Raw genomic sequence first — 20,764 nt, forward strand, 5'->3', positions numbered from 1 at the left:
ACGACAACGAATTCCCGTTCGTATAACGGCTAGTATGCTCGCTTGTCACGCGGGAGATCGGAGTTCGATTCTCCGACGGGAAGGTCATCTATGATTTTTGAGAGATGTCGAGGAGGAGGAGGGGCGTCGAGGAGGGCGCCAGGACGTGCGAGGTGATGTGATCATTATATTTGCTACTTCAGAGGCTCGCGCCGATGAGACAATCTATCCACCAAGATCTCTGATCGCGACGTTTTTGGCGCGGGGGTTGGTTGGGGTGGTTGGGTTGTCGCTGGCTGTCATAGTTGCTGTCACAGCCGCGTCACATCGCCGCCAGCACGCACACCACGGCCACTGCATTCGCTGGAATGCTAATGGCCGGCAACCGCGCAATTGGGCCGTGCCTGCAGCCCGCCCGCTCGCTGGCGGTGAATCGACCCCCGCGTGATTGGGTGAAATGCCAGCGCCGAACCAACCGTAAAACTCCGACGAGCGCGCCCGACCCAACCCGTACAGTGAGGCGGGAGCAACTTGGTGCATTCGACGTAGGCTGGGTGTGTGCTAGTGCACGACGCAGGCCACTCACAGGTCGCAGGTCGCAGGCGACACAACCGGACATCGTCGTCGTCGCTACTGCTCTGCTCTCCACGCCCCACTCTCCAGCAGACCAGTGCTAAGCCATGTCGTTCGTCCGCCCCGTCTCCGCCCTCCGCACCGGTCTCGCTCTCGGCGTGCGGCCGCTCCACACCTGTGCGTTGGGTCTCGGTTGGCCAATCGGCGGCGGTGTATTGTCGATGGTGTCGGTGTCGGTCGACAAGTCGACGACAACGACGACGACAGCGACAACGAGCACCGCCGCCCCGCTGCCGCCGGCGCTAGCTGGCACCGCTCTGCGCTGGTGGAAGCTGGCCGGCCTATGTGAGAGAGAGCACCGCTGACGCTGCCCAGCCCGCGTCGTCGCTGTCCAGGCGTCGAAGCGCAGGTCGGCCATCGCGCCCGACGAGACGGCTGGGTTCAAGTACACGCCCGACAATGGTGCGTTTGTCGGCCAGCAGCGAGAGTGGCTGCCACTCTCGCTCGCTCTGCTCGTCGAGGGGACGCGGCGCTAACGTCCCAGCCATCTTCAAGGGCACGGTCAACGACCCCACCGACTTCCCGGCGCCCAACCGCGCCCACGGGTCGTACCACTGGGCCTTTGAGCGCCTCCTCTCGGCCGGCCTGATCCCTCTTACTGCCGCCGCCGTCGTCGCGTCGCCCACTGCCCACGTGAGTCGGGAGGGGAGGGGGAAGAAAGCCGGAACGCCGCACTGACACCACGCCCAGCCCCTCCTCGACGGCGCGCTCGGCGTCGCCATCGTCATCCACACCCACATCGGCTTCACGGCCTGCATCGACGACTACGTCCACGAGCGCAAGTTTGGCGCGCTTGGCTCGGCTGCCCGCTGGGCCCTCCGCTTCGGCACGGCCGGCGCCCTCCTCGGCGTCTACGAGTTCAACACCAACGACATTGGCATCACCGAGCTCGCCATCAAGCTCTTCTCCGCTTAAAATGGGACCCCAATGACGGTGTACAGTAGGATATGCAGCACTATGGCAAGGGACGCGGCTGTGGTCCTGGTGGCTGGCTGCACACTCGATTCATCGGGGTGTCACCAACGACAGACTACGACACAGTATAAACAACAGGGCACACCGACTAACACCCGAGGAACCGAGACTACACACGACGCTTCGACACCACAGCCACTACATGATTCGAGACCGCTTGCTCTGCCAGTCGCTGGCGTGCTCGCTCGGAGACACTGGCAGCTCGCTCAGAGCAGACCGAGGTCCGCCTGGCCGGGCACGGTCCATCTTTGTTGGCGACTCGCTCCTGTGGTCCGTGTGTCAGTTTTTTGCAGTGCGAACGTATCGGCAACGACTCACCCATCTCTCTTGACACCGCGAGCACTGGCAAAGTTGCCATAGCGTGCGGCCGTGTCCGTGTTTTCAATTTCTAGGTTCTGACCATGCGTTCGAAGGTTGACCGATGCCCTCGATGCCACACCGTCGATGCCGCCAGATGGAATGCGAGGAGATGCTGGTCCACCATTCGCTGCAGCCGCAATGATGGCAGCACGCCTTGCGGATGCTGCTGCGGCCGACTTCTCCTTGTCGTCGGCCCCGTTACTCGGGAAGGCAAACGCGCCGGCAACCTTGCGTGTTGTTCCATTGGTCTCGCTCCTCGGTTGGAGAATCGAGGTTGACGAGGACGATGACGAAGACGACGGGGCTCCTTGCTGGGCCGGGGGGTCTGGTCGGTGACGGTGTTGATACACAGGCGCGGCGTCAGGCGGTGGCAAAGCGTCCGCGTTTGTGACCGGCGCGCTGGGTACGTTAGTTATCTGCCATACACGTCAAGTGTACGCCACACTTACACATCCGTCTCCATCGGCTGGTCAAACTCGTCGAAGAACGACTCTCCCTCCATGAATGCAAACTCTCCCTCCAGACTCTCCATGATACTGCTGTTGTCGCCCGAATCGTCAATAGAACGCAGTGGGGTTTCCGCCCTGGGGATGGGAGACTGTCCTCGGTCCAATGCCGGACGGTCGATGGTGTTTGGGGGTGCCGGGGCAGGAACAGGGGGCTTGACATGGCCATTGACGTGGGATGGAACTGCAGAAGCTGGACGAGACGCGCCTTGAGGCGTGAACTCGGGCCGGCGCTCGAGATCTTCGGGGTTGAACTTGGCCTGGGCTGTCAGGAATGGCATGCGGGCTCATGCTCACTGGTGGGACCTTCATCTTCTTCACCTGCGCAGCATAGTCCTTGTCGTAAAGACAGTTGCCCATCACGTTGCCGAAATGCTTGAGAGCGCGCTTCAGGCCGTCGGTCACGGCTTCCTTCTGGGCCTGTGCAAGTTAGGGTGTATCGATGATGGGGACCTGCCTTCTCCAACGCTGCTGATCTTCCCCTCAAGTTCTCGGCAGTTCCGTAGCCTACATCCTCGTGGTAGCACCCGTCTTGAAGAGTCACGCGGATGATAGCAGTGATGCCGAGAGTGACGCGGTTCTGGTCTGTGACGTCCATCTGGTGCGAGTCAGTTGTGCCCACCCATCTCAACGGCCAACTCACGTAGTCCGTCTTCAGCGAGATGATGGACGAGGACCATCCGTTGAACCCAAACACATCGTTGGCGAGGTTGATAGCTGCAGTGTAAGCTCGGGAGGACCTTCGAAGAGCTCACCCTTCCATCCTTCGAGATAACTGCAGAGTCAGTTGCGCCCTTGGACAGCCGTCGTGTACGCACCTAAGCTTGGGTCCTCCGCCCATACCAGGACGTTGAGAGACATACTCGGGTCCGAGCTTCTTCGCCAAGCGCGCTTGCATCATGGCGATGCGCTCCTCGGACCAGGCAGTAAACCTTCCTTGCGTGGGCTGTCCGCCGAAGCCGCCCTGGGTGCCGCCCCACTGACTACCACCCCATGCGGAGGGAGCACCATGGTGAGAGCCCCACTGGCTACCGTCATTGGCGCCCATAATGTTGGAGGCGGTGTAGCCGGCCGAGAAGCCTCCCTGTGCGCCGCCGGGGGTTCTTGGTGTCTGTAGGGGCATGAGGTTGGGCGGCGGCATTGACGCCAGCGAGTCGTTTGGGTTCATTTGCGAGAGAAGGTGCGCCGAGAGCGTCATGCGGCGACGAAGGTGGTCTTGCTGCGAGGTCTTGAGATGAAGTACAATATCAAGTGACCGAGTGAGAGGGAGGAAGGAAGGAGTTGAGGGAAGACGACGACGCCAGCCGGTGCCCACTCGCCGCCGATTGTTGTTGTGTGGAGGTTACCTCACCCATCACCAAAAGCCAGTCGCGGTTATGTGCGGTGTTACGTAACCACAATCTCGTCAACCAGACGCGTGCAGCGCGAGGGTCATTTCAGCGCGTCGCGAGTCCACTTTGTCTTCCTACGACCATCTTGCATCGACAACGCGACATCACGAGCGACTCGTCGCTCAGAACCAACACCGCAACATGGCCCTGGAGATCACGTTTGAGCCTGGCGAGCCGCCAAAGCGCGCAACCGCCGCGTACTCTTCTCTGCCAGAGCTCTCGGCGCCGTTCCTCATCGACCCAGCACACCGCTCATACAAGCACCAATACGCCAACATCTACTTTGTGCGGTTGATCGAGCTGCGACCAATAGTAGAGGAGCGAGCAGCTGAGCGCTGGAAGAATGTTCGAGGTGGGTAGCTAGGCTGAGCCCAACCGATCAAGCTAACCACACCCAGGCCGCCCCCCACTCCTGCCGCGTATCCTCAACCTGCAGCGCGGGCAGCTGTGCTACATTGTCGGGACGATCTACATGGACATGAAGCTTAAGCCGTCTATCCTCGAGGACATGTCTGGACCCGCTGGCATCGCACCACCAGAACGGCCAAAGTTCTTTTCCTCTCAGGACAGTGTCCACCTCGAGGACGAGTCTGGGCGCGTGCGCCTCGTCGGCGACGTCATTCGCAAGGAGCGGATGCGGGCGGACGGCGGTATCGTGACGGGATGCGTCATGGCTGCGCTGGGTTTGGAGACGGGCAACGGAGACTTCGAGGTCGTCGACCTGTGCTTCGCCGGCCTGCCTGACCTGTACCGCCCCGAAACCAACGGCGATGCCAAGGGCAAGGCCAAGGCGTCTGACGCGATGGACGTGGATGATGACGGTGGGTAATGGTGCCTCGGCGGAGCTGACCCACGCAGGACATGGCAATGGCGCGACAAAGGAGAAGACCTGGGTCGCTTGTGTGTCTGGTCTGTCGATCGGCACCGAGAGCACAATTCCCGACTTGAAAGCCCAGCTGTTGGTGGAATGGTTGATGGGAGAGGACGGTGGTCCTGCGGTGAGTTAGTCGAAGCCCGCGAAGTCCTAACTCTGCAGGATCAGTTAGAGGGGGCGAGAGTCGCGCGTGTCATCTTTGCTGGCAACTCGCTCGCCGCGCCTGTCAAGGAGGACAGGAAACCAGTGGGTTGCCACGCCCGTGATGGCTCTGACCCACCAGAAACCCCGGTTCAGCCACACCAACGACCCATCAGCAGCGGCGCACCCGTCCAAGACGCTGTCGACGCTCATCGGAGACCTGCTGTCCAGCTCGCTGCCAGTGAACCTCGTGCCCGGCCCAACAGATCCGGCCGGCGCGCTGCTGCCACAACAGCCGCTGCCCAAGGTCATGCTGGGCGGTAAGAAGGCCGAGGGCCTCGAGTGCAGCACGAACCCAGGCTGGTTCCAGGTCGGCGACAGGAGGTAAGCGCGTGAGTGGGTGGCCGCTGACGGCAGTTTCTTGGTGACGGGGGGACAGAACATCAACGACCTGTTCAAGTACCTCCCCGGCCAGTCGCGGCTGCGGATGGCGCGACGCACACTGGAGCTGAGACACGTGGCGCCGACGGCGCCGGACACGCTGTGTAAGTGCTCCGACTGGCGGCGCTGACGCCAGGGATCTACCCGTTCCCCGACACGGACCCGTTCATCCTGCGGCACCGGCCCGAGGTGTATGTCATTGGCAACCAGCCCGAGTTTGAGACGGCGGTCGTTGGCGGGGCTGCTACGCCGACGCGACTGATCCTGCTGCCGTCGTTTGCCGAGACGGGCACAGTGGCGCTCGTGTGCCTCGAGACGCTGGAGGTCAAGACGATGGGCTTCGAGGTACCGTCGTGGGCTGGCGACGTCAAGGACGTCAAGCCGGCAGTGTAGGTGTAGGCTGCATCGCAGCGTCTAGCTCTATGTAGATCGTGACTATGTCTATGTGGCTACGGGCATGGTCATGGGCATCTTGGTCTCGAACAGGGTCATGCCGCGCTCGCCGTGGAGGTATCCCATGGTGACCTCGTGGACGGCGTGCTGGCCATAGTGCACCGTCCAGCCCATCTTGCCCCCTCGCCGCCTCCAACCAGTCGGCACGTCCTTCGCCCCGCCGCGGGGCGGGGGCGCCTTAGCCGCCGGGAGGACAATCCCGTCGGCGACCTCGCCCGCGCCGTCGAAAGAGAGCACGAACGCGCGCCGCTCCGTAACGCCCCACAGCCGGCCGCCCTCGCCATGCAGGTCGTACACCGGGCTCCCCCTCCCGCCCGGCGAGAACAGACTCCACCCATCATCAGGCCGGCGCACATCCCACACGCTGACCTGCCCGTGCTGGCTCGACCCGGCGGCGACGCTGGCCTCGCCGACAAACGCGGCAGAGTACAGCGCGGCGTCAGACCACGGGTCGCGCAGCTCGAGGGCGGCGTGCGGCGTCGCCTGCCGCAGGTCGTAGAGGCGGGCCGCGCCGTCATGCCACGCCGCGAGGAGCGTGTGCGGCGTGCGGCCCGAGACGAGGGCGTACGGCGCCGAGTGGCCCCGCCTCGCGCCGTACAGCTCGCGCTGGGGCCTGAGCGCGTTGTCGCAGACCCGGATCGCGCCGGACACGCCGACGAACGCGTGCGACTGCGTCACCAGCGCCGACCAGGGCCGCGTGCCGGCGCCGAGCGCGAGCGTAGCCGGCGGGACCCAGGGCGAATTCGCGGCGTACAGCCGCGCCTCGGCGCCAAAGCCCGCGAGCAGCGCCTGCCCGTACCCCGAGAGCACGTGGATGTTGGCGTCCTTCGGCGCGGGGTAGTGCGCCGTCGACTTAAGCGACCTCCCCGGGCCCACGGAGACGCGCTGCAGCGTGCCGTCGAACTGGGCGACGGCGACCGCGCCGCCAGGCAGCTCGTGCACGCCCACAATGTCGGCCTTGGACCCGGCGTACTTGGACACGAGGGGGATCTCTGTGGCTGCGCCGACGACGCGGGGCGCGTACTCTGCCGCGTGGAGGGGGTGCACGAGCAGCTTTGTGCCGACGCCGAGGAGGAGGCGGTCGGGGCTGACGCTGAGCGCCGGCATGACGCGCTGCGGCCAGGTCGGGCCGAGCTGCGCCGCGTGCAGGCTGTGCGCTGCGAGCGCGCGCGATATCCGGCCGTTGTACGCGAAGAGGAGGGGCTTGGGCCAGGCCGCTGGCGGCGGGTGCAGCGTCGTGTGCGGGTAGGCGTGGTGCGTTAGGTGCAGGGGGATGCCGAGGTCGAGCACCTGGGTGTGTCAGCTTGGGCAGGGAGGGCGGGTGCGTACCCTTCGGTTGAGGGTGCGCGACACGCGCCGCAGCCGCACGAGGTCGGTGTCGCTCAGCAGCTCGAAGACGTGCGAGAGCGCGTCGTCGGGCAGACTCTGCAGGCTCGCGAGTGGGTCTGTCGGGCCGAGAGCGTCGCCCATGGTGTGTTGACAAGCGGAGTGTGATGCGAGATTGCGTTTTCAACATTTCGTCAACATTTCAGTGGCGGTGGCGAGAGGGCAGTGGCCCCGCAAACATGCAGCCTGCAGTCCACTTGGGCATATCCGCTCGCATACAGTGTACAAGAGGCCACCGCGGCCACACGATTATTCTAACAGCTCTAGACATCCCTCACATCCTGGCCGCCCCTCACTTCCTAGCCACCCTCGCTTCCTAGCCGCCCTCACTTCTCCACGGCGTACCCCTCCACCACCTCGGTGCCCCCAGAGTTGACCGTCTCGTCGTCGCTCTCGTCGCCCTCGGCACCCGGCGCCCGGGTCGCCTGCCGCAAAGTGCTCGGCGTGACCGGCTGCGTCGACGTCCACTCGCGTACAGGTGAAGACCGGCCCGACGCCGCCTCGGACGCGGGGAGCTCGGAGCCCGACTCGTCGGTCGGGCCGACGGACGCGACGGACGCGGCGGTCAGTGACGTCGACTGGTGCGACGGCGTGAACGGGGGCAGGGACGTGATCGACGTCGAACGGAGCGTCGACCCGCGGCGCCCGAACGCCGGCGTAAAGGAGGACGACGCTTGCCGCGACGAGTTGCGCGACGCCGCGCCGCTTGCCCAGCCTGGGCCGCCGACCGGCCCTGGCGGCGGCATGTCGGGCGACGAGAGGGTGAGCAGCAGGCTCTTTAGATTGGGCAACGTGTGGCGCAGGTCGAGCATGCGGACGTCGGCCTCGTGCATGAGCTGGAGTTAGGTCTGTTCGACGATGACGTTTCACCCACCAACTCGATGTCCTTGTTGAGCAGGAACACGGCATACTCGTAGCGATACCGCTCGACGCCCTTGCCATACAGTGGGAACGACCTCGGGCCCTGCATAATGCTCACGACGTCGCGCACGTGGCTCCGGCTGCCGGCGTACGTGACGGGGTAGGCGAGCGCCGCGGCCGTGCCTCCGAGCAGCGAGATGAGGTGGACGATGAGCGCGGCGTACCCCAGGGCCGCCGACGTCGTCCGCTCGTCGACCTTGGGGCATCCCTCGGGCGTCTGCGACGGCGCGAGGGTCAGTGGAGGCGCGGGGTCCTTCGGCCCGGTGGGTATTGGCAGCGGGACGCCGAGCACGGCGTAGAGGAGGTCGGGCGGGGATATCGGGGTGATGGGGAAGAGCGAGTCGAGGATCTGGGCGTGGAACGCGCGCAGTCTGTAGATTTGCGGGAGGATGCGCGAGCGCTGGTCCCTGGTGGGTCAGCGGACTCCGAGCTCGAACCCACTCAACATCCGTGATAGAGCTCGCTAGCTCCATCGTCCGCGACTTGTCCACCGCCTCGCGCTCGGCAGCGGCGACGAGCAGCGCGCGGCGTGCGTCCAGCCGGCCGCAGTGGAGCGTGATACGTGCTTTTGCTGGGGGGTTAGACACGGCTGCGAACCTTCCAACCCACTCTCTTCGATCGTCCGCTCGACGTCGGCGACTCTGTCCTTGACCCAGCGCACGCGCAGGGCGCGCTCGCTGACGTCGCGGCGCAGGGCCGAGCGGTCGGCGTCGGCCGTGATGAGGCTCTCAATCTGCCGCTGTAAATCGTCCACGCTGCGTTGTGTGTCGGCGATGACCGACTGGATGTTGACGAGTCTGGCGTCAGCTTCGGCTGTGCAATGTGCAGCTCACTGGTGGATGCCACCGACGTTCGCGCCCTTCTTCATGCGCGTTTCTCTTATGCTCCTCTCGAGCACACTCTTCTCCGCGTCGCGCGGCGGGCCAGGCGTCACACCGCTCCCGGCAGGGGGGAGGTAGAACACGAGCTTGGGGTGGGTCGCAAACGTCCACTGGATAGTATTTGGCGGCAGCTTGCTCCCCGCAGGGACAACAGCGAGCTGGGTAAAGTCCACGACGCCGCCGACGCCCGGCAGCCGGCGCCACTTCCCGTGCTCCTCGACCCACACCTGGGCCTCAACGACGGAGGAGGCAGTCTCAGGAACCGAGAGCCACGGCGCCATGTCCCCCGGCTCGATGTTCGCCCATCGGGGGTGCGTCGACGGCTTGTGGATCGAGCTGAAGAAGAAGGGCACGTTCGGCGGCGGCCCGGACGGCTGGAGGGGCGGTGGCCTCCGCACGCCGATCTCCGAGCTCGCTCTGGCCAGCGTCGACCGGCGTATCGGCTGCGGCGGGCGGCTACGCCCCCCAGCCGAACCATTAAGCTGGGACCTCCTCATGACTGGCGAGGCTGTCGGCGAGGTCGTTGCCGAAGGCACGGCTGACCCCGCGAGCGTGGTCTTGATCTGCGGTCTTGGGGGTAACGATATTGTCCTGGTCCGGGTTTGGGGTGATGCGGCCGGCGAGCCCGCGGCCGACGAAGGACGCTTGCCTGCGGCCGGTGAGACGGGCGGCGACGTCGTGGTAGGTGTCACGATTATTCCGTCCGGGAGGAGGAGCGCGACGAAGCAGCGTGCGAGCGGGCGCGCGCCGCGCAGCTCGACGCTCGCCTCGAGCGCCGTCGGCAGCGAGGGGAGCGGGCTGTGGTGGTACCCCTCTCCTGCGAGCGTCGGCGCGCGCGCGCGCCCCGAGATGGGTACTTCGAGCCCGGCGTGGCTCGTCCGCCGGGCCCGCGGCGAGTCCCCGCCCCCGTGGACTGGAAACCCCGCCTCGATCGTCAGCTCGTGGATGCCGAGGCCGGACAGCTGGCGGATGCGCGGCTGGCGTCAGCGGGGCTCTGGGTGGCTGGGGACGTACCTCCCACACTGGGGCGGGCTCGGACGGGGAAGGGGAAGATTTCTCTTCCTCCTCCATGTCGTTGTCGTGTTGTCGGTGCGGATATGGCTGTCAACAGAGTGGTTCGAGGGCGACTCGTCAGAGCAGACGGCTAACAGCGTCATTGGTGTCGGGCGCTCGCGTGTCGTCTGCGTGGAGAGGGCGTGGTGGCCACGTGCAAACCACGCAACATCACGTGCCCCAACTGTTGCCCTGCGTCATCCTCGGGCTATGCGCCAAGCGGCACCGAGCGCGACGCTGCCAGTGCCCCATGTTGTTTCCAGAACTTGCTGTGGAATCACTGCTTCCATATCATCTCCGCCGAGACCTCGACTCCAGCGGCGACACGACGCAGAGCTCCGAGGAGATCGTCTAGCCTCGTGCATCACGACCTCTCTGCTCGACCACACGACCACACCACCGAGCCCGACGCCACACCGAGGCTTGGTCAGCGCCGCCGATGAGCGCCCACCCTGCCCATAGGGGCATGCCGATTCGTAAGTGCGCCGTTGGAGGAGCGGGTGAGCTGACGCCGAAGTATCTGGCCCGCCGCCGATCGTCGAGTCGCCATGTGAGTGGGGCGGGGCGGTGCACTAGTGCCCCAGTGCAGCGCAGCACCAGTGGCACCAGCACCGGCACCGTCGCCGACGGCCACGCCGAGTCAGCCCCGGTACTAACCCCGCAGCATGCCGACAATGCGGCCGCGACTTTAACGCGCTGTGGCGCCGCTCAACCGCCTGCGGCCACTGCGGGTACGAGTACTGCTCGTCGTGCATGTCGGACGGGCAGGCGCTCATGCCGCGGCGCGGCAACCGGCCGCCACCGGGCCCGCTGCAAGAGCTGCGCGACGCGTTCCGCGGCGGGCCGTCGCAGGAGCCGCTGACGACGGGGTACGATGTTGAGAGTGTATGCGTGCCGTGTCTGGGCATGCTGCAGGGTGGGTTAGTCTATGGTTCAAAGCTGACCGGGCAGTCACTGCAGCGCCGGTCGACATCCTCCGCTCGATGCCGCTCAAGCGCCTCAAGGACTACCTCAAAGCCTACGACATCGCCGCCATTGGCGTCAAGGAAAAAGAAGACCTCGTGCAGGCCGTGTACAAGGCGCGCCGGCCGACCATGACGCTGCCGCCAGAAAACGAGAGCTACTACCGCCGCCGCTCGGTGCCGCTGCAGGGCCAGATGCCCGGGCGCCAGAGGGCCGCGTCGTCGAATTACCCGAGTAATGGAAGCGCGAATGCGCGGACAGCGCCGCGTCCCGCTCCTCCGAGGCCAGCACCGCCGCCGCAGCAGCGCCCGCCGCCGCCAAACAACTACAGGCCGTCGAGCTCGATGCCAGGAGGTGGGCAGTGGAGCCAAGGTTTCCGGGACAGCGCGCGGCCTCCGCCGCCGCCGCCGGGCAGGCCAAACACGACGCGTCCGCCACCACCGCGCGGCGCGCAGCCAGCGCGCACTCCACCGCCGCGGCCTCCTCCAGCTGCGCGCCCGGCCCCGCCAGTGCCCTCGATCCTGTCGCTGGTGGCCTTGCCCAACTCGTACGTCGCCAGCCTGTCGATTGGCACGCTCAAGGCGATCCTGTACGAGAACCACGTGCGGGTCGACTTCAAGCAGGTGCTGGAGAAGGAGGAGCTGATCAAGCGGGTGAACGAGCTGGTGGAGGAGGAGAGGAAGCGGTTGGAGAGGCAGAGAGTGGCCGAGGAGCGCGAGGCGAGGGAGGCGGCTGGGCTGGCGTCGTCCCCGCCAGCAAAGGAGGGAGTGGACCACGAGCACGGCGAGGCCGAGGCGCACGAGGGATCAACCACACCCGAGGCGCCCGCGCCGCCGCCTACGGGCCCGGTCGCGGACATTGACCGCGGGCTATGTGTTGTGTGCCAGGACGAGGAGGCGACGCTGGCGGTCGTCGACTGCGGCCACTTGGCCATGTGCCAGCGTGAGTGGGGCGTGGGGGGCCGCGCTGACGACAGACTGTTCCGACCTCGTCATGGCCACGAGCAAGGAGTGCCCGCTGTGCCGCACGCGCATTGTGACGCCGTGAGTGCTGCGTTCCCGCCGTCACTAACCGCCCAGCCAACGCCTCATCCGCATTTACCGTGTCTAGGGCGTGTCTAGAGCATCTTTTGTATTCCGAGGGCAGCATGCATTGATCATACAACATGTACAACAGGGCGTTCGGGGATTTTCTAAGGCGGGGCGGGGGCTGCCCATGCCACGACGTCAACGTCAGCCACGCCACGACGTCAGCCACGCGACTAGAACGGGCTCATTGCAGGCGTCTCAGCGCTGAGCGGGGACTTTGCGCTCATCTCGGTCGGGCTAGCATGGTGGGCGTGGTGCGCGCCGTCGTCGAGGCGGTGGAGCCAGAGCGCGGGGCGGCGGAGCGCGCTGAGGGGGCTCGGTTCAGCCGGCTCGGCGTTGCCGCGGTGCGCGATCGTGACGACGGGGGTGCGCGGCGCGGCGGCTATCGGCGTCGTCGCGCCGCCGTCCTGCAGCGTCGGGACCCTCGGCGCGGCCGGCGCGAACGCGAACACCGGCGTCCCGAGGGTATGGTAGCTCCTGAGGTCGCCCGCGAGCTCGGCGAGCTAAGCGTTAGCCGCGGGACGCTGAACGGACCCACCCTCGCCATGATGGCGTCGACGCCGGCCTCGCGTGCGTGCAGCTGGCGCGCGGACGCGCCGCGGTCCTCGAACGGGTCGCCGATGCCCTCGAGCGCGAGGTGCGCCCTCCCGATCTCGTCCTGCGCCGCGAGAACGGCGGCGATGTGGTCGTTGAGGGCGCGGGAGACGCGCGCGCCGCTGGGTTCGAGGGTCTCGGCGGCCATCAGCTCGGCGATCGAGCGGGCTTCGCTCGGCACGCTCGGTGCGCTGGCTGCGCGCGGGGGCAGAGGCGGGCGCGACGCGAGCAGGCGCGCCACGACGGCGTCGTGCGCGCTGGCCGGGGCTGGGCTGTCCGGCGCCTCGTGGGACGCGACGTTGGACGGGTTGGGGGGCAGCGTTGGGGGCAGCGAGGTCGGCGCGAAGAGGACGCGCGGGTTGGCCGGGTCGGCCGCGGGGTCGGGCATGGTGGGCGTCGGCTGGGTCGGCCTCCGTGTGGTCTGTGTGGTGTCTGTGCGTGAGGAGGGATGTGCGGATGTGTGGTGGATGGCGGTGGAGGAATGCACGCCGACGTCAATGTTGTGAGTGGGCGGGGGCAGATTGCCGTGTGGCACTTTGGGTGGGGTTGGGGAAGCAGCGAGGGGTACGCCGCTGCGTCGACGCCGACGCCGAAGCCGCGCCGAAGCGCGTGCCGGTGAGCCGGGTGACGACTCCTCGCGCCGCGCCGAAAGCGGCAGGCGTGAACAATGGCAGCGGTCTGTGCGGATCTATCCGAGACAGCAGCAGATGTGTTGTGTGACGCGTCGAGGCGTCGAGTCGTCTGTGTCGTCTGTCCACTCTGCCCAATCCATCATTTTGCACGCCGCCGCTGCTCCGACTGATCAATTTGACCCCGCGCCTTGACGAGGGGGTGAAGGCGAGTCCGCGCACGCGCACAAATCTGGGGGCGGGCCGGGGGGGCGTATTGTGTGTGTGCGCCGCGCCTCGCCCCGGGTCCACTTTGCATTCTCCGCCTGACGCGCCTGACGAGGCCGTGAAGGCAAATTGACGCGCCGGGTGCCGATCCGCGGCCCGAGCCACGCCGACTGCCTTCACGACCTCGTCGACTGCCGCTCCTGGGTGGAGCCGGTGGAGCCGGCGCGTCTGTGCGCCGAGCCGTGTGTGTGCGTGCCCGCCCTCGCCCCCGTGTTAAGTGACACTCGCCTTGACGACGCCTTCACGACCTCATCACTTTGACGAGGTCGTGAAGCCTGGCCTTTGGCCCGTAGGGATACTTAAGCTGGGGGGTTGGGGGGTCTTCCACTCACCCAGCTTTGCAGCAAGCAAGACAGCAAGCAACAGAGCACTCACAGCCTGACCCGCTACCTAGCACACCAACACCACCCCAACCCAACCCCACCCCACCCACAACAACAACAAGTAAGTGGCGCCTGCCTTCTCCAGTGCTGACCCAAGTCACCATGACCTCCCTCACGTCGACCCCTCGCGGCACCACCGCCGCGCTCCCCACGACCCCGCGCCTCTCGAGCAACAAGGAGAACAGCGTGGGCACGCCCTCCCCCGCGCGCAAGAGCGCCCTCCGCGGCCTCGGCGCCCCGGCGAGCAAGCGCAAGGCGGCCAAGCCGTACGAGCGCAAGAGCAGCGTCGCGCGCGCCAAGCTCGCCGACGCCGAGTCCAAGCACCTCGAGGCGAAGCCCGCCGCGGCCACCACTGCCCAGCTCAAGATCACCGCTAAGCCCGGTGCTGCCGCCCAGCCCAAGCCCGCCAAGCCTGCCACCATCACCGCCGCCGTCGACGCTGCCAAGGCCCACCTCCTCGGCGCGCCGTGCCTCCGCTTCAGCAGCGCAGGCAAGGCGTTCCTCCTCCCCAAGGTGCTCCCGCGCCCGCCCGTCCGCGAGGTCGCGCCCTTCCTCTTCGGCGACACGCAGGTGGTGAGCGCCGGCCAATGGCACAAGCTGACGCCCCAGCCCGCGGCCTACGTCCTCGACACGGTCAGGCCCGTGCTCCCCGAGTTCTTGGCCAGCGCCAACGAGTACCGCCCCTACCCTACCCCGGAGTGCGCCGGCACGCCCTGGCGCCCGGCCGTGCGCTTCGGCCTCCCCCGCCTGCTTGAGGAGGAGGTCGAGGCCGACGTGGCAGAGTACATCGCCACGCGGCGCCCCGACGTCGCGCTGGCCTTCGCCACGGGCGAGGAGAAGGGCAGCCCGATGCGCGTGGTCCCGGCCAAGTCGCTCGCATTCGCCGCGCAGTGCGCCTACTTCCCCAAGGTGCTCCCCGAGCTCTGTGCGGAGGACCGTGCCGAGGACGACGACTCGGAGTCGGACGACGGCACCGACTCTGAGGAGGAGGACGACAACGAGCCCGCCGCGCCAGAGCCTTTCGTCTCCCTCCCGCTGCACAAGCTCGTCCTCCCCTCCCCGGCGACATTCGACCTGCTCAGCACGCGCCTGCACCACGCCGGCGGGCGGTGGCAGGCGGCGCTGCTCGGCCTCAAGGCGCACGACATCCCCACGCCGTCGGCCGCGGCGGCCATCCTCGCCCAGGTGCCTGCCCCGCAGCTCAAGGCGCGCCTCGACGCCGTCTTCGGCGTGTGGATGAACATGGTGGCGCTGGGCGTCGACGACGACGCCATGTGGAACGAGCTCGGCGGCGCGTGGGCCGTGCTCGTGCCCGCGTTCGTGGGCAAGTGCGCCGGCGTCGCGGCGGAGTCGAGCTGGGGGGTGTAGGCGCAGCAGCAGACGTCATCGCAATGTACAGTAGTGCAAGCATATGTCATAGAGATGTACGAGAGCATGAGCAGGTGACACAGTCAGCTCACGGTGGCAGGCGCGCGCATATCCGGAACAGGCGACCCGGCGCCGCACGCCGAGCGCACACCGCGCCGCACGCCGAGCGCACACCGCGCCGAGCGCACAATCAGCACGCAGCGCTCGGCGCGGAGCCCGCTGCGTGCATGCTATCGCTAAGCCCTCACAATGCATGCATGCGTGATGATCAATCCTGATCAATCTGATCAATCTCCCCCGCGCCACAGCCCGGACGGGTGGCCGGCACAGCGGCAGCGCGGCTATCCGCCACGCGCCAGGCGCATCGGCCCGCGCCGACCACTCGCGCGCTTTGCGTCATTGCTGGTCATCTCCCGCCAGATATAACACCGCGCGCGTGCTCGCCTCGTCGTCCACTTGACACCCACCACATGCTTGCGCGCCGCATCACACCGCTCCTCACTCGCTCTTCGTTCCCCCTCGCCCGCACCGCCTACGTACAAGCCCACGCCCACGCCCGCAACATGTCCGCTGCCATCCCCAAGACGCACAAGGTCGTGCAGGTGGGTCCTCGGCCCCGCCCCCGCTCACACGCAGTTCGAGAAGACCGGCGGGCCCGAGGTCTCGGTCCTCGCCGAGGTCCCCGTGCCGACGCCCAAGGCCGACGAGGTCCTCCTCAAGGTCGAGTGGACCGGCGCCAACTTTATCGACAACTACCGCCGCTCAGGCCTGTACACTGTGCCGCTGCCCTACGTCCAAGGCCAAGACATCGTCGGGACCATCGTCCAGCTCCCATCCTCGGGAGGCGACCTGCCCCTCGGCCCGCTTAAGGTCGGCCAGCGCGTCTTCACGACCGCGGGCCACAGCTTTGCAGAGTACGCCGTCGCGCCGGCGTGGCAGGTGGCCCCGTTGCCCGACAGCATCGACGCCAAGGACGGGGTCAGCCTGGCCACGGTCACGCTGACCGCGCTCACGCTGCTCCGCGAGGCGTACCCCGTCCAGAAGGGCGACTACGTGCTCGTGCGCGCTGCGGCTGGCGGCGTCGGTCTCGTGCTCGTGCAGCTCGCCAAGGCGTTCGGCGCGCACGTCGTCGGGACGGTGAGCACGCCCGAAAAGGCGCAGCAGGCGCGCGAGGCGGGCGCGGACTTGGTCCTGCTCTCCTCTGCGCCGAGTGAGGAGAACGTGAAGCAGATTGTCGAGTGGGCCGGCGGAAAGGGCGTGCACGCGGTGTACGACGGTATCGGCAAGGACACGTGGGAGGAGGACTTCCTCGTCGTCCGCCCCAAGGCCACGATCGTGACCTACGGCAACGCTTCCGGCCCCGTCCCGCCCTTCTCCCCCCTCAAGCTCACCCCCAAGGTCCTCAAGGTGACCCGCCCCTCCCTCTTCCCCTTCATCGACAACCCCGAGGACTTTGCGCGCTACGCCCGCGAGGCCGTCCAGCTCGCACAGGACGGCAAGGTCAAGTTCGCCGTCCACAAGGTCTACCCCTTCAGCGAGGAGGGCGTCCGCCAGACCCAGGTGGATATCAGCAGCCGCGGCACGACGGGCAAGCTCCTCATCCAGGTGTCGTAGGGCGTAGCGCAAGAGGAGATATGCAGTGATTCGTCTAGACAGTGCATGCGTCTACTATACAAGTGGCAACTAACCCTCGGCCATGATCACGTCGCCGTCGCCGCCGTCGCCGCCGGCCTCGGCCTTGACCTCCGCGTCGAGGCTCATGCTCATGTCCGGCGCGTACTCCGAGCTCGGGGTCCCGCTCGCGTGCGCGCGCCCCCGCCCGCGGCCACCGCCACGGCCGCGTCCTCCGCGTGCGCCACCGCGGCCGCGGCCTCGCGGAGCAGGCGACGCCACGGACGCGGGGGACGACGCCGTGCTGACGGTCGCCGCGGTGGCTGCGCCTCGGCCGCGGCCACGTCCCCCGCCCCGGCCGCGCCCGCGACCCCGCCCACGCCCGGGCTTGGGCTCCTCCTCCTTGACGGCGCTGACGCGCCCCTTGCCCTTGGCCGTTGCGAGCTTCGCGGCCCCGCCTAGCTTTGGCAGTGGTGCTGACGCCGGCGGCACGAGCTTTGTCGGCTCTACCACCGCCGCGTCGTCAATCTCCAGCCCCGTGTACCGCTCGCTCGCGAACAGCCGCTCCGGGTCGGCCGGCTCGCCCTCGCCTTCGTCCCCTGCATAGTCGGGCAGCTCGCGCAGCGCGGCGCGTGGTCTGAGCGGCTCGGCCGGGTCGAGCGGCGCCGGGCCAATGTACCAGTTTGCGAGGGGCCGTCCTGGTGGGTGTGTCGGGGGCAGTGGCAGCCCGTTTCCCCCAGCCTCCGCTTCAGCACCCTCGGCGTACGCCCGCCGCGCGACGCACACAAACCCAAAGCCGTCGGTGCGCACCTCGACGTCGACGGCCTCGGCGCCCGTCTGCAGCACAACCACGTCGCCGTGCTGTGCTGTCACCTCGCCGTAGCGAGTGCGTGGGCGGCGCAGGCGGATCATAGCGTCGGACCCGAGGATGAGGATAGCCACGCAGGTCTCAGCGGCGACGGGAATGGTCTGGGCAGTCAGTTTCAGGTTGCGCCACTCGCAGCGCCACTCACCGGGTGCACGGACACGGGCGTCACGGGTGGCACGGCCGCGACGAGCAGCGAGTTGAACCTGATACACGCGTCAGCTCAAGTGCCACACCCACCCCACGACCACTCACTCGACGCCACGCAGCATCCGTCCCGCTCGCTCATTCACCAGCTCCATCGCGTCCAGGCACACCCTTGCGCTCTTGTCCCAGGCCACAGACGGGCCCGACACAAAGTGCGCAATGTACGGCACGGGCTCGGGCCCGCACAGCAGCGTGTAGAACGGCGACAGCGCCTGCTCGGCCGGGCGGCTCGAGAAGGCCGACAGCAGCTGGCGACGCAGCTTGACCTCGTCAACGCCCTGCAGCTGAAGACCCCTGAGCACGGCGTCGGCAACCGTGTTCACGCCGTTGCCGTCGTGCGCGAGCGCATGCGACAAAACCGCTCCCGTACCAAAGCCCGCATCCAGCCCGTGCGCAATCACCTGCACGTCGTCGTCGCACACGTTGGCCGTGCGCGTCGCGGCGAACGGCCACTGTGCGTACCCCTCGTCCGGGCGCGGGCCGGTACACACCGGCCTCGATGGCGGGCGGAGCGCGTCAACCGTGTAGATCTTGCGTGACGGAACCTCGATAAACGCGCAGGCCTCGCACACAAAGCCGAACCAGTCGCGGCGTTCGTTGGCCCGGCGACACCGCTTGCACACCCATGCGCGCCAGAAGCCGCGCCCAGCGTCGTGCCGCCGCAGCTCGCTCAGCTCGGTGCGCGGTTCTGGCGGCGTGAGGCTGAGGTTGAGAGACTCGGGCAGGATGCGCTCCTCGGCGCGCGCTCTTGCTGGCTCGGTCGACGCCGGGCCACTCTTGCGCTCCGGCTCGTCAGGGTTGACAAAGTATTCGGTGCAGCGCTCGTTGAGGCAGAGCGGCGTAGACTCGTACACGCGGTCCGAGAAGAGGCTGCAGGTCGGGCACTGGAACGGTGCTGGGTCGGGCTCGTCGCCGTAGTCCTCTGCGACCTCGCGCGGTACCCGCGCCTCCTTGGCACCAAGCAGCGTCGACGGGCCGGAAACGCCAGGCCCTCGCACAGGCCAGGCAGCCGACCCGCTCCCCTCGACCGACGGCGTCGGTATCCTCTCCGCGTCGTTCTTGCCGCTCCACCAAGGCGTCCGCTGTGTGCCAGTGCACCACTCGAAGCGAAACTTCCACACGACCGACGACGGGGCCGATTCCGCCGGCTCGGTCCACGCGTCGGTGACCCAGAACCAGCCGAGTACCACTACCGGCCGTGGCACTTTGAACACTACGCCATCGTAATCGTGTGCCACCGCGACAGCAACCGGCGTCTTGGCCCGCTGCGCCATGAGCAGCGCCTCGATGGGCTCCGACTCCTGCGCTGGTGCGGCGGCCTCGGCTCCATTCGCGCCATTCACCGCATCCGCACCGCGCACGAGTGCCTGGTTGTAGTCGTCCGCAATGGTAACCGACTGGTGTGGTGTTGCCGCCGGCACGGTCCCGGGATCAGGTGCACGGATCCTCGGCTTGCCACTAAAATGTCAGCGCCCGCCACACCCGGCCACGTACATGTACGCTGCAATCGTCCCCGCCTGCATCCCCTCGCCCCAGAACGCCCCCTGGCGCGGACTTGGCCCCTCGAGGATGACGCCGCGCGCCACGCCGCTCGGCCCAATGTCCACGCTGGCGCCAGCAGTGGGCACCGGCGCGCGGAGGTACTCTGCCGCTGCGAACAGTTCCCGCCTACGGTTGGCCCACACAGGGCAGAACCCGCGCATCGATGTCAGATCTGGCCGCTCGTCGTTGGCGTCCACCGCGGCGCGATACCGCACGTCGTCCTCGGTCACGCGTACTTCGTCAGGCCGGTACGGCGCTGCCCCTGGCCCCGGGAGGCCAGGTATTCTCGGGGCGCGGGCTCTGGGTTTCCGGAGGGTGCCGTCAAAGTTTATGAGGTTGGGGTCGACCTCGTCCGAGGCTGACAGGCGGCGTTTCTTGCGCACGCGCTTGCCGCGGCCTGCATCCTCGCCGTCCGAGTCACTGGCGTCGGACCCGTCGTCCACTGGCCGTCCCTTGGCCTTTTCTGCTGCCGTGAACCGCTTTTCCTCGGCATGACTCTCGCCGTTGCTGCCCCCGTTGACGGGCAGCGGGGCGGGCGGCTGGAAGTGACACAGCGCGCCCTGGGTGCACGGTACGGCGCGGCTCACGCATCGCGCACACGTCGGCACGCCGCGGTCACAATGCTGCGCGAGTTTGCTGCACTCCTGGCACGATTTAGGGATGAAGTAGATGGCCTCGCCTGGTCATCAGCGCCGAAGGAGGTTGCAACTCACCAGTGTCTGGCACAGTCTTCATCCAGACGCTCGCCCGGTCCACGCGCTCATCCAGCTCGACGGGAACCATGGCTGGGCGCTGAAGCTCTCCGAGAACCGGGTCGATGCGTGGCGGGCCGGCGAGTGCGGCGGCCGGGTTGGGCACTACGTTGGGCGGGTAGACTGCTGGCTTTGGTGGTGGGGCCGAGGCTTCTGGCGCTGGTGGTGGTGGTGGTGGTGCTGCCTGCTCTGCTGGTGGTGCTGGCACCGATGCTGCTGGCTCTCCTGGCACCGGCTCTGCTGGCGGTACAATGACGCTGCTGCTGCTGCAAGTCAGCAACGCACGCGGGCACCACACAAAACCCACCTCGCCGAAGCCTCCGCCCCTGTTCCGTTCAGTGGCTCCTTGACCGGTGACGCCGGCCTCGACGTGGGCAGCGGAGCTGGGGCAGGGGCCGGAGCAGCCGTAGCAGCCGGAGCAGCAGCCGCCTGCGCCGTGTCCGCCTTGTGCGGCTCGCTAAACAGGCGCTGGTACTCCATGCCTGCGCGGCGTCGCACCAG

At 67.3% G+C, this 20,764-nt stretch overlaps 10 protein-coding genes and 1 non-coding gene across 11 annotated transcripts; 6 read left to right on the plus strand and 5 right to left on the minus strand.

Moving 5' to 3' along the window:
- The first annotated feature begins 11 nt into the window (after positions 1-11).
- Q8F55_002126 lies at positions 12-83 on the plus strand. Its single transcript has one exon. It is a non-coding gene; the product is annotated as a tRNA-Asp (tRNA).
- Positions 84-659: 576 nt separating this feature from the next.
- On the plus strand, positions 660-1,527 carry SDH4 (membrane anchor subunit of succinate dehydrogenase, Sdh4; the record flags this gene model as incomplete). The annotated part of the gene is made up of 4 exons (XM_069350734.1): positions 660-729; positions 928-1,014; positions 1,097-1,245; positions 1,303-1,527. The coding sequence occupies 4 exons, from the start codon at positions 660-662 to the stop codon at positions 1,525-1,527; spliced, it is 531 nt and encodes a 176-aa protein (XP_069211120.1).
- A 198-nt stretch (positions 1,528-1,725) lies between these two features.
- On the minus strand, positions 1,726-3,621 carry RAD52 (DNA repair protein rad52; the record flags this gene model as incomplete). Its single annotated transcript, XM_069350735.1, has 8 exons — positions 1,726-1,852; positions 1,906-2,346; positions 2,397-2,713; positions 2,751-2,873; positions 2,965-3,051; positions 3,097-3,170; positions 3,209-3,228; positions 3,272-3,621. 8 exons carry the CDS (start codon positions 3,619-3,621, stop codon positions 1,726-1,728), a joined length of 1,539 nt encoding a protein of 512 aa, XP_069211121.1.
- Positions 3,622-3,985: 364 nt separating this feature from the next.
- On the plus strand, positions 3,986-5,693 carry cdc1 (DNA polymerase delta small subunit Cdc1; the record flags this gene model as incomplete). Its single annotated transcript, XM_069350736.1, has 7 exons — positions 3,986-4,196; positions 4,243-4,665; positions 4,703-4,842; positions 4,881-4,964; positions 5,002-5,243; positions 5,277-5,404; positions 5,437-5,693. The coding sequence occupies 7 exons, from the start codon at positions 3,986-3,988 to the stop codon at positions 5,691-5,693; spliced, it is 1,485 nt and encodes a 494-aa protein (XP_069211122.1).
- Positions 5,694-5,741: 48 nt separating this feature from the next.
- Q8F55_002130 (uncharacterized protein) lies at positions 5,742-7,223 on the minus strand (the record flags this gene model as incomplete). Its single annotated transcript, XM_069350737.1, has 2 exons — positions 5,742-7,043; positions 7,083-7,223. The coding sequence occupies 2 exons, from the start codon at positions 7,221-7,223 to the stop codon at positions 5,742-5,744; spliced, it is 1,443 nt and encodes a 480-aa protein (XP_069211123.1).
- Positions 7,224-7,465: 242 nt separating this feature from the next.
- Q8F55_002131 (uncharacterized protein) lies at positions 7,466-10,012 on the minus strand (the record flags this gene model as incomplete). Its single annotated transcript, XM_069350738.1, has 6 exons — positions 7,466-7,975; positions 8,014-8,467; positions 8,502-8,631; positions 8,670-8,857; positions 8,894-9,918; positions 9,956-10,012. 6 exons carry the CDS (start codon positions 10,010-10,012, stop codon positions 7,466-7,468), a joined length of 2,364 nt encoding a protein of 787 aa, XP_069211124.1.
- Positions 10,013-10,460: 448 nt separating this feature from the next.
- On the plus strand, positions 10,461-12,067 carry Q8F55_002132 (uncharacterized protein; the record flags this gene model as incomplete). The annotated part of the gene is made up of 6 exons (XM_069350739.1): positions 10,461-10,470; positions 10,512-10,544; positions 10,659-10,910; positions 10,946-11,899; positions 11,934-12,000; positions 12,037-12,067. 6 exons carry the CDS (start codon positions 10,461-10,463, stop codon positions 12,065-12,067), a joined length of 1,347 nt encoding a protein of 448 aa, XP_069211125.1.
- Positions 12,068-12,218: 151 nt separating this feature from the next.
- On the minus strand, positions 12,219-13,027 carry Q8F55_002133 (uncharacterized protein; the record flags this gene model as incomplete). Its single annotated transcript, XM_069350740.1, has 2 exons — positions 12,219-12,548; positions 12,584-13,027. 2 exons carry the CDS (start codon positions 13,025-13,027, stop codon positions 12,219-12,221), a joined length of 774 nt encoding a protein of 257 aa, XP_069211126.1.
- Positions 13,028-14,020: 993 nt separating this feature from the next.
- On the plus strand, positions 14,021-15,286 carry Q8F55_002134 (uncharacterized protein; the record flags this gene model as incomplete). Its single annotated transcript, XM_069350741.1, has 2 exons — positions 14,021-14,491; positions 14,528-15,286. The coding sequence occupies 2 exons, from the start codon at positions 14,021-14,023 to the stop codon at positions 15,284-15,286; spliced, it is 1,230 nt and encodes a 409-aa protein (XP_069211127.1).
- A 249-nt stretch (positions 15,287-15,535) lies between these two features.
- On the plus strand, positions 15,536-16,900 carry ZTA1 (NADPH:quinone reductase; the record flags this gene model as incomplete). The annotated part of the gene is made up of 2 exons (XM_069350742.1): positions 15,536-15,547; positions 15,923-16,900. The coding sequence occupies 2 exons, from the start codon at positions 15,536-15,538 to the stop codon at positions 16,898-16,900; spliced, it is 990 nt and encodes a 329-aa protein (XP_069211128.1).
- Positions 16,901-16,969: 69 nt separating this feature from the next.
- On the minus strand, positions 16,970-20,743 carry Q8F55_002136 (uncharacterized protein; the record flags this gene model as incomplete). The annotated part of the gene is made up of 6 exons (XM_069350743.1): positions 16,970-17,866; positions 17,911-17,968; positions 18,018-19,427; positions 19,464-20,190; positions 20,225-20,526; positions 20,571-20,743. 6 exons carry the CDS (start codon positions 20,741-20,743, stop codon positions 16,970-16,972), a joined length of 3,567 nt encoding a protein of 1,188 aa, XP_069211129.1.
- Between the last annotated feature and the right edge of the window lie 21 nt (positions 20,744-20,764).

Source organism: Vanrija albida (assembly GCF_041260175.1).
Source record: "Vanrija albida strain AlHP1 chromosome Unknown contig_2, whole genome shotgun sequence".
Lineage (NCBI taxonomy): Eukaryota > Fungi > Basidiomycota > Tremellomycetes > Trichosporonales > Trichosporonaceae > Vanrija > Vanrija albida.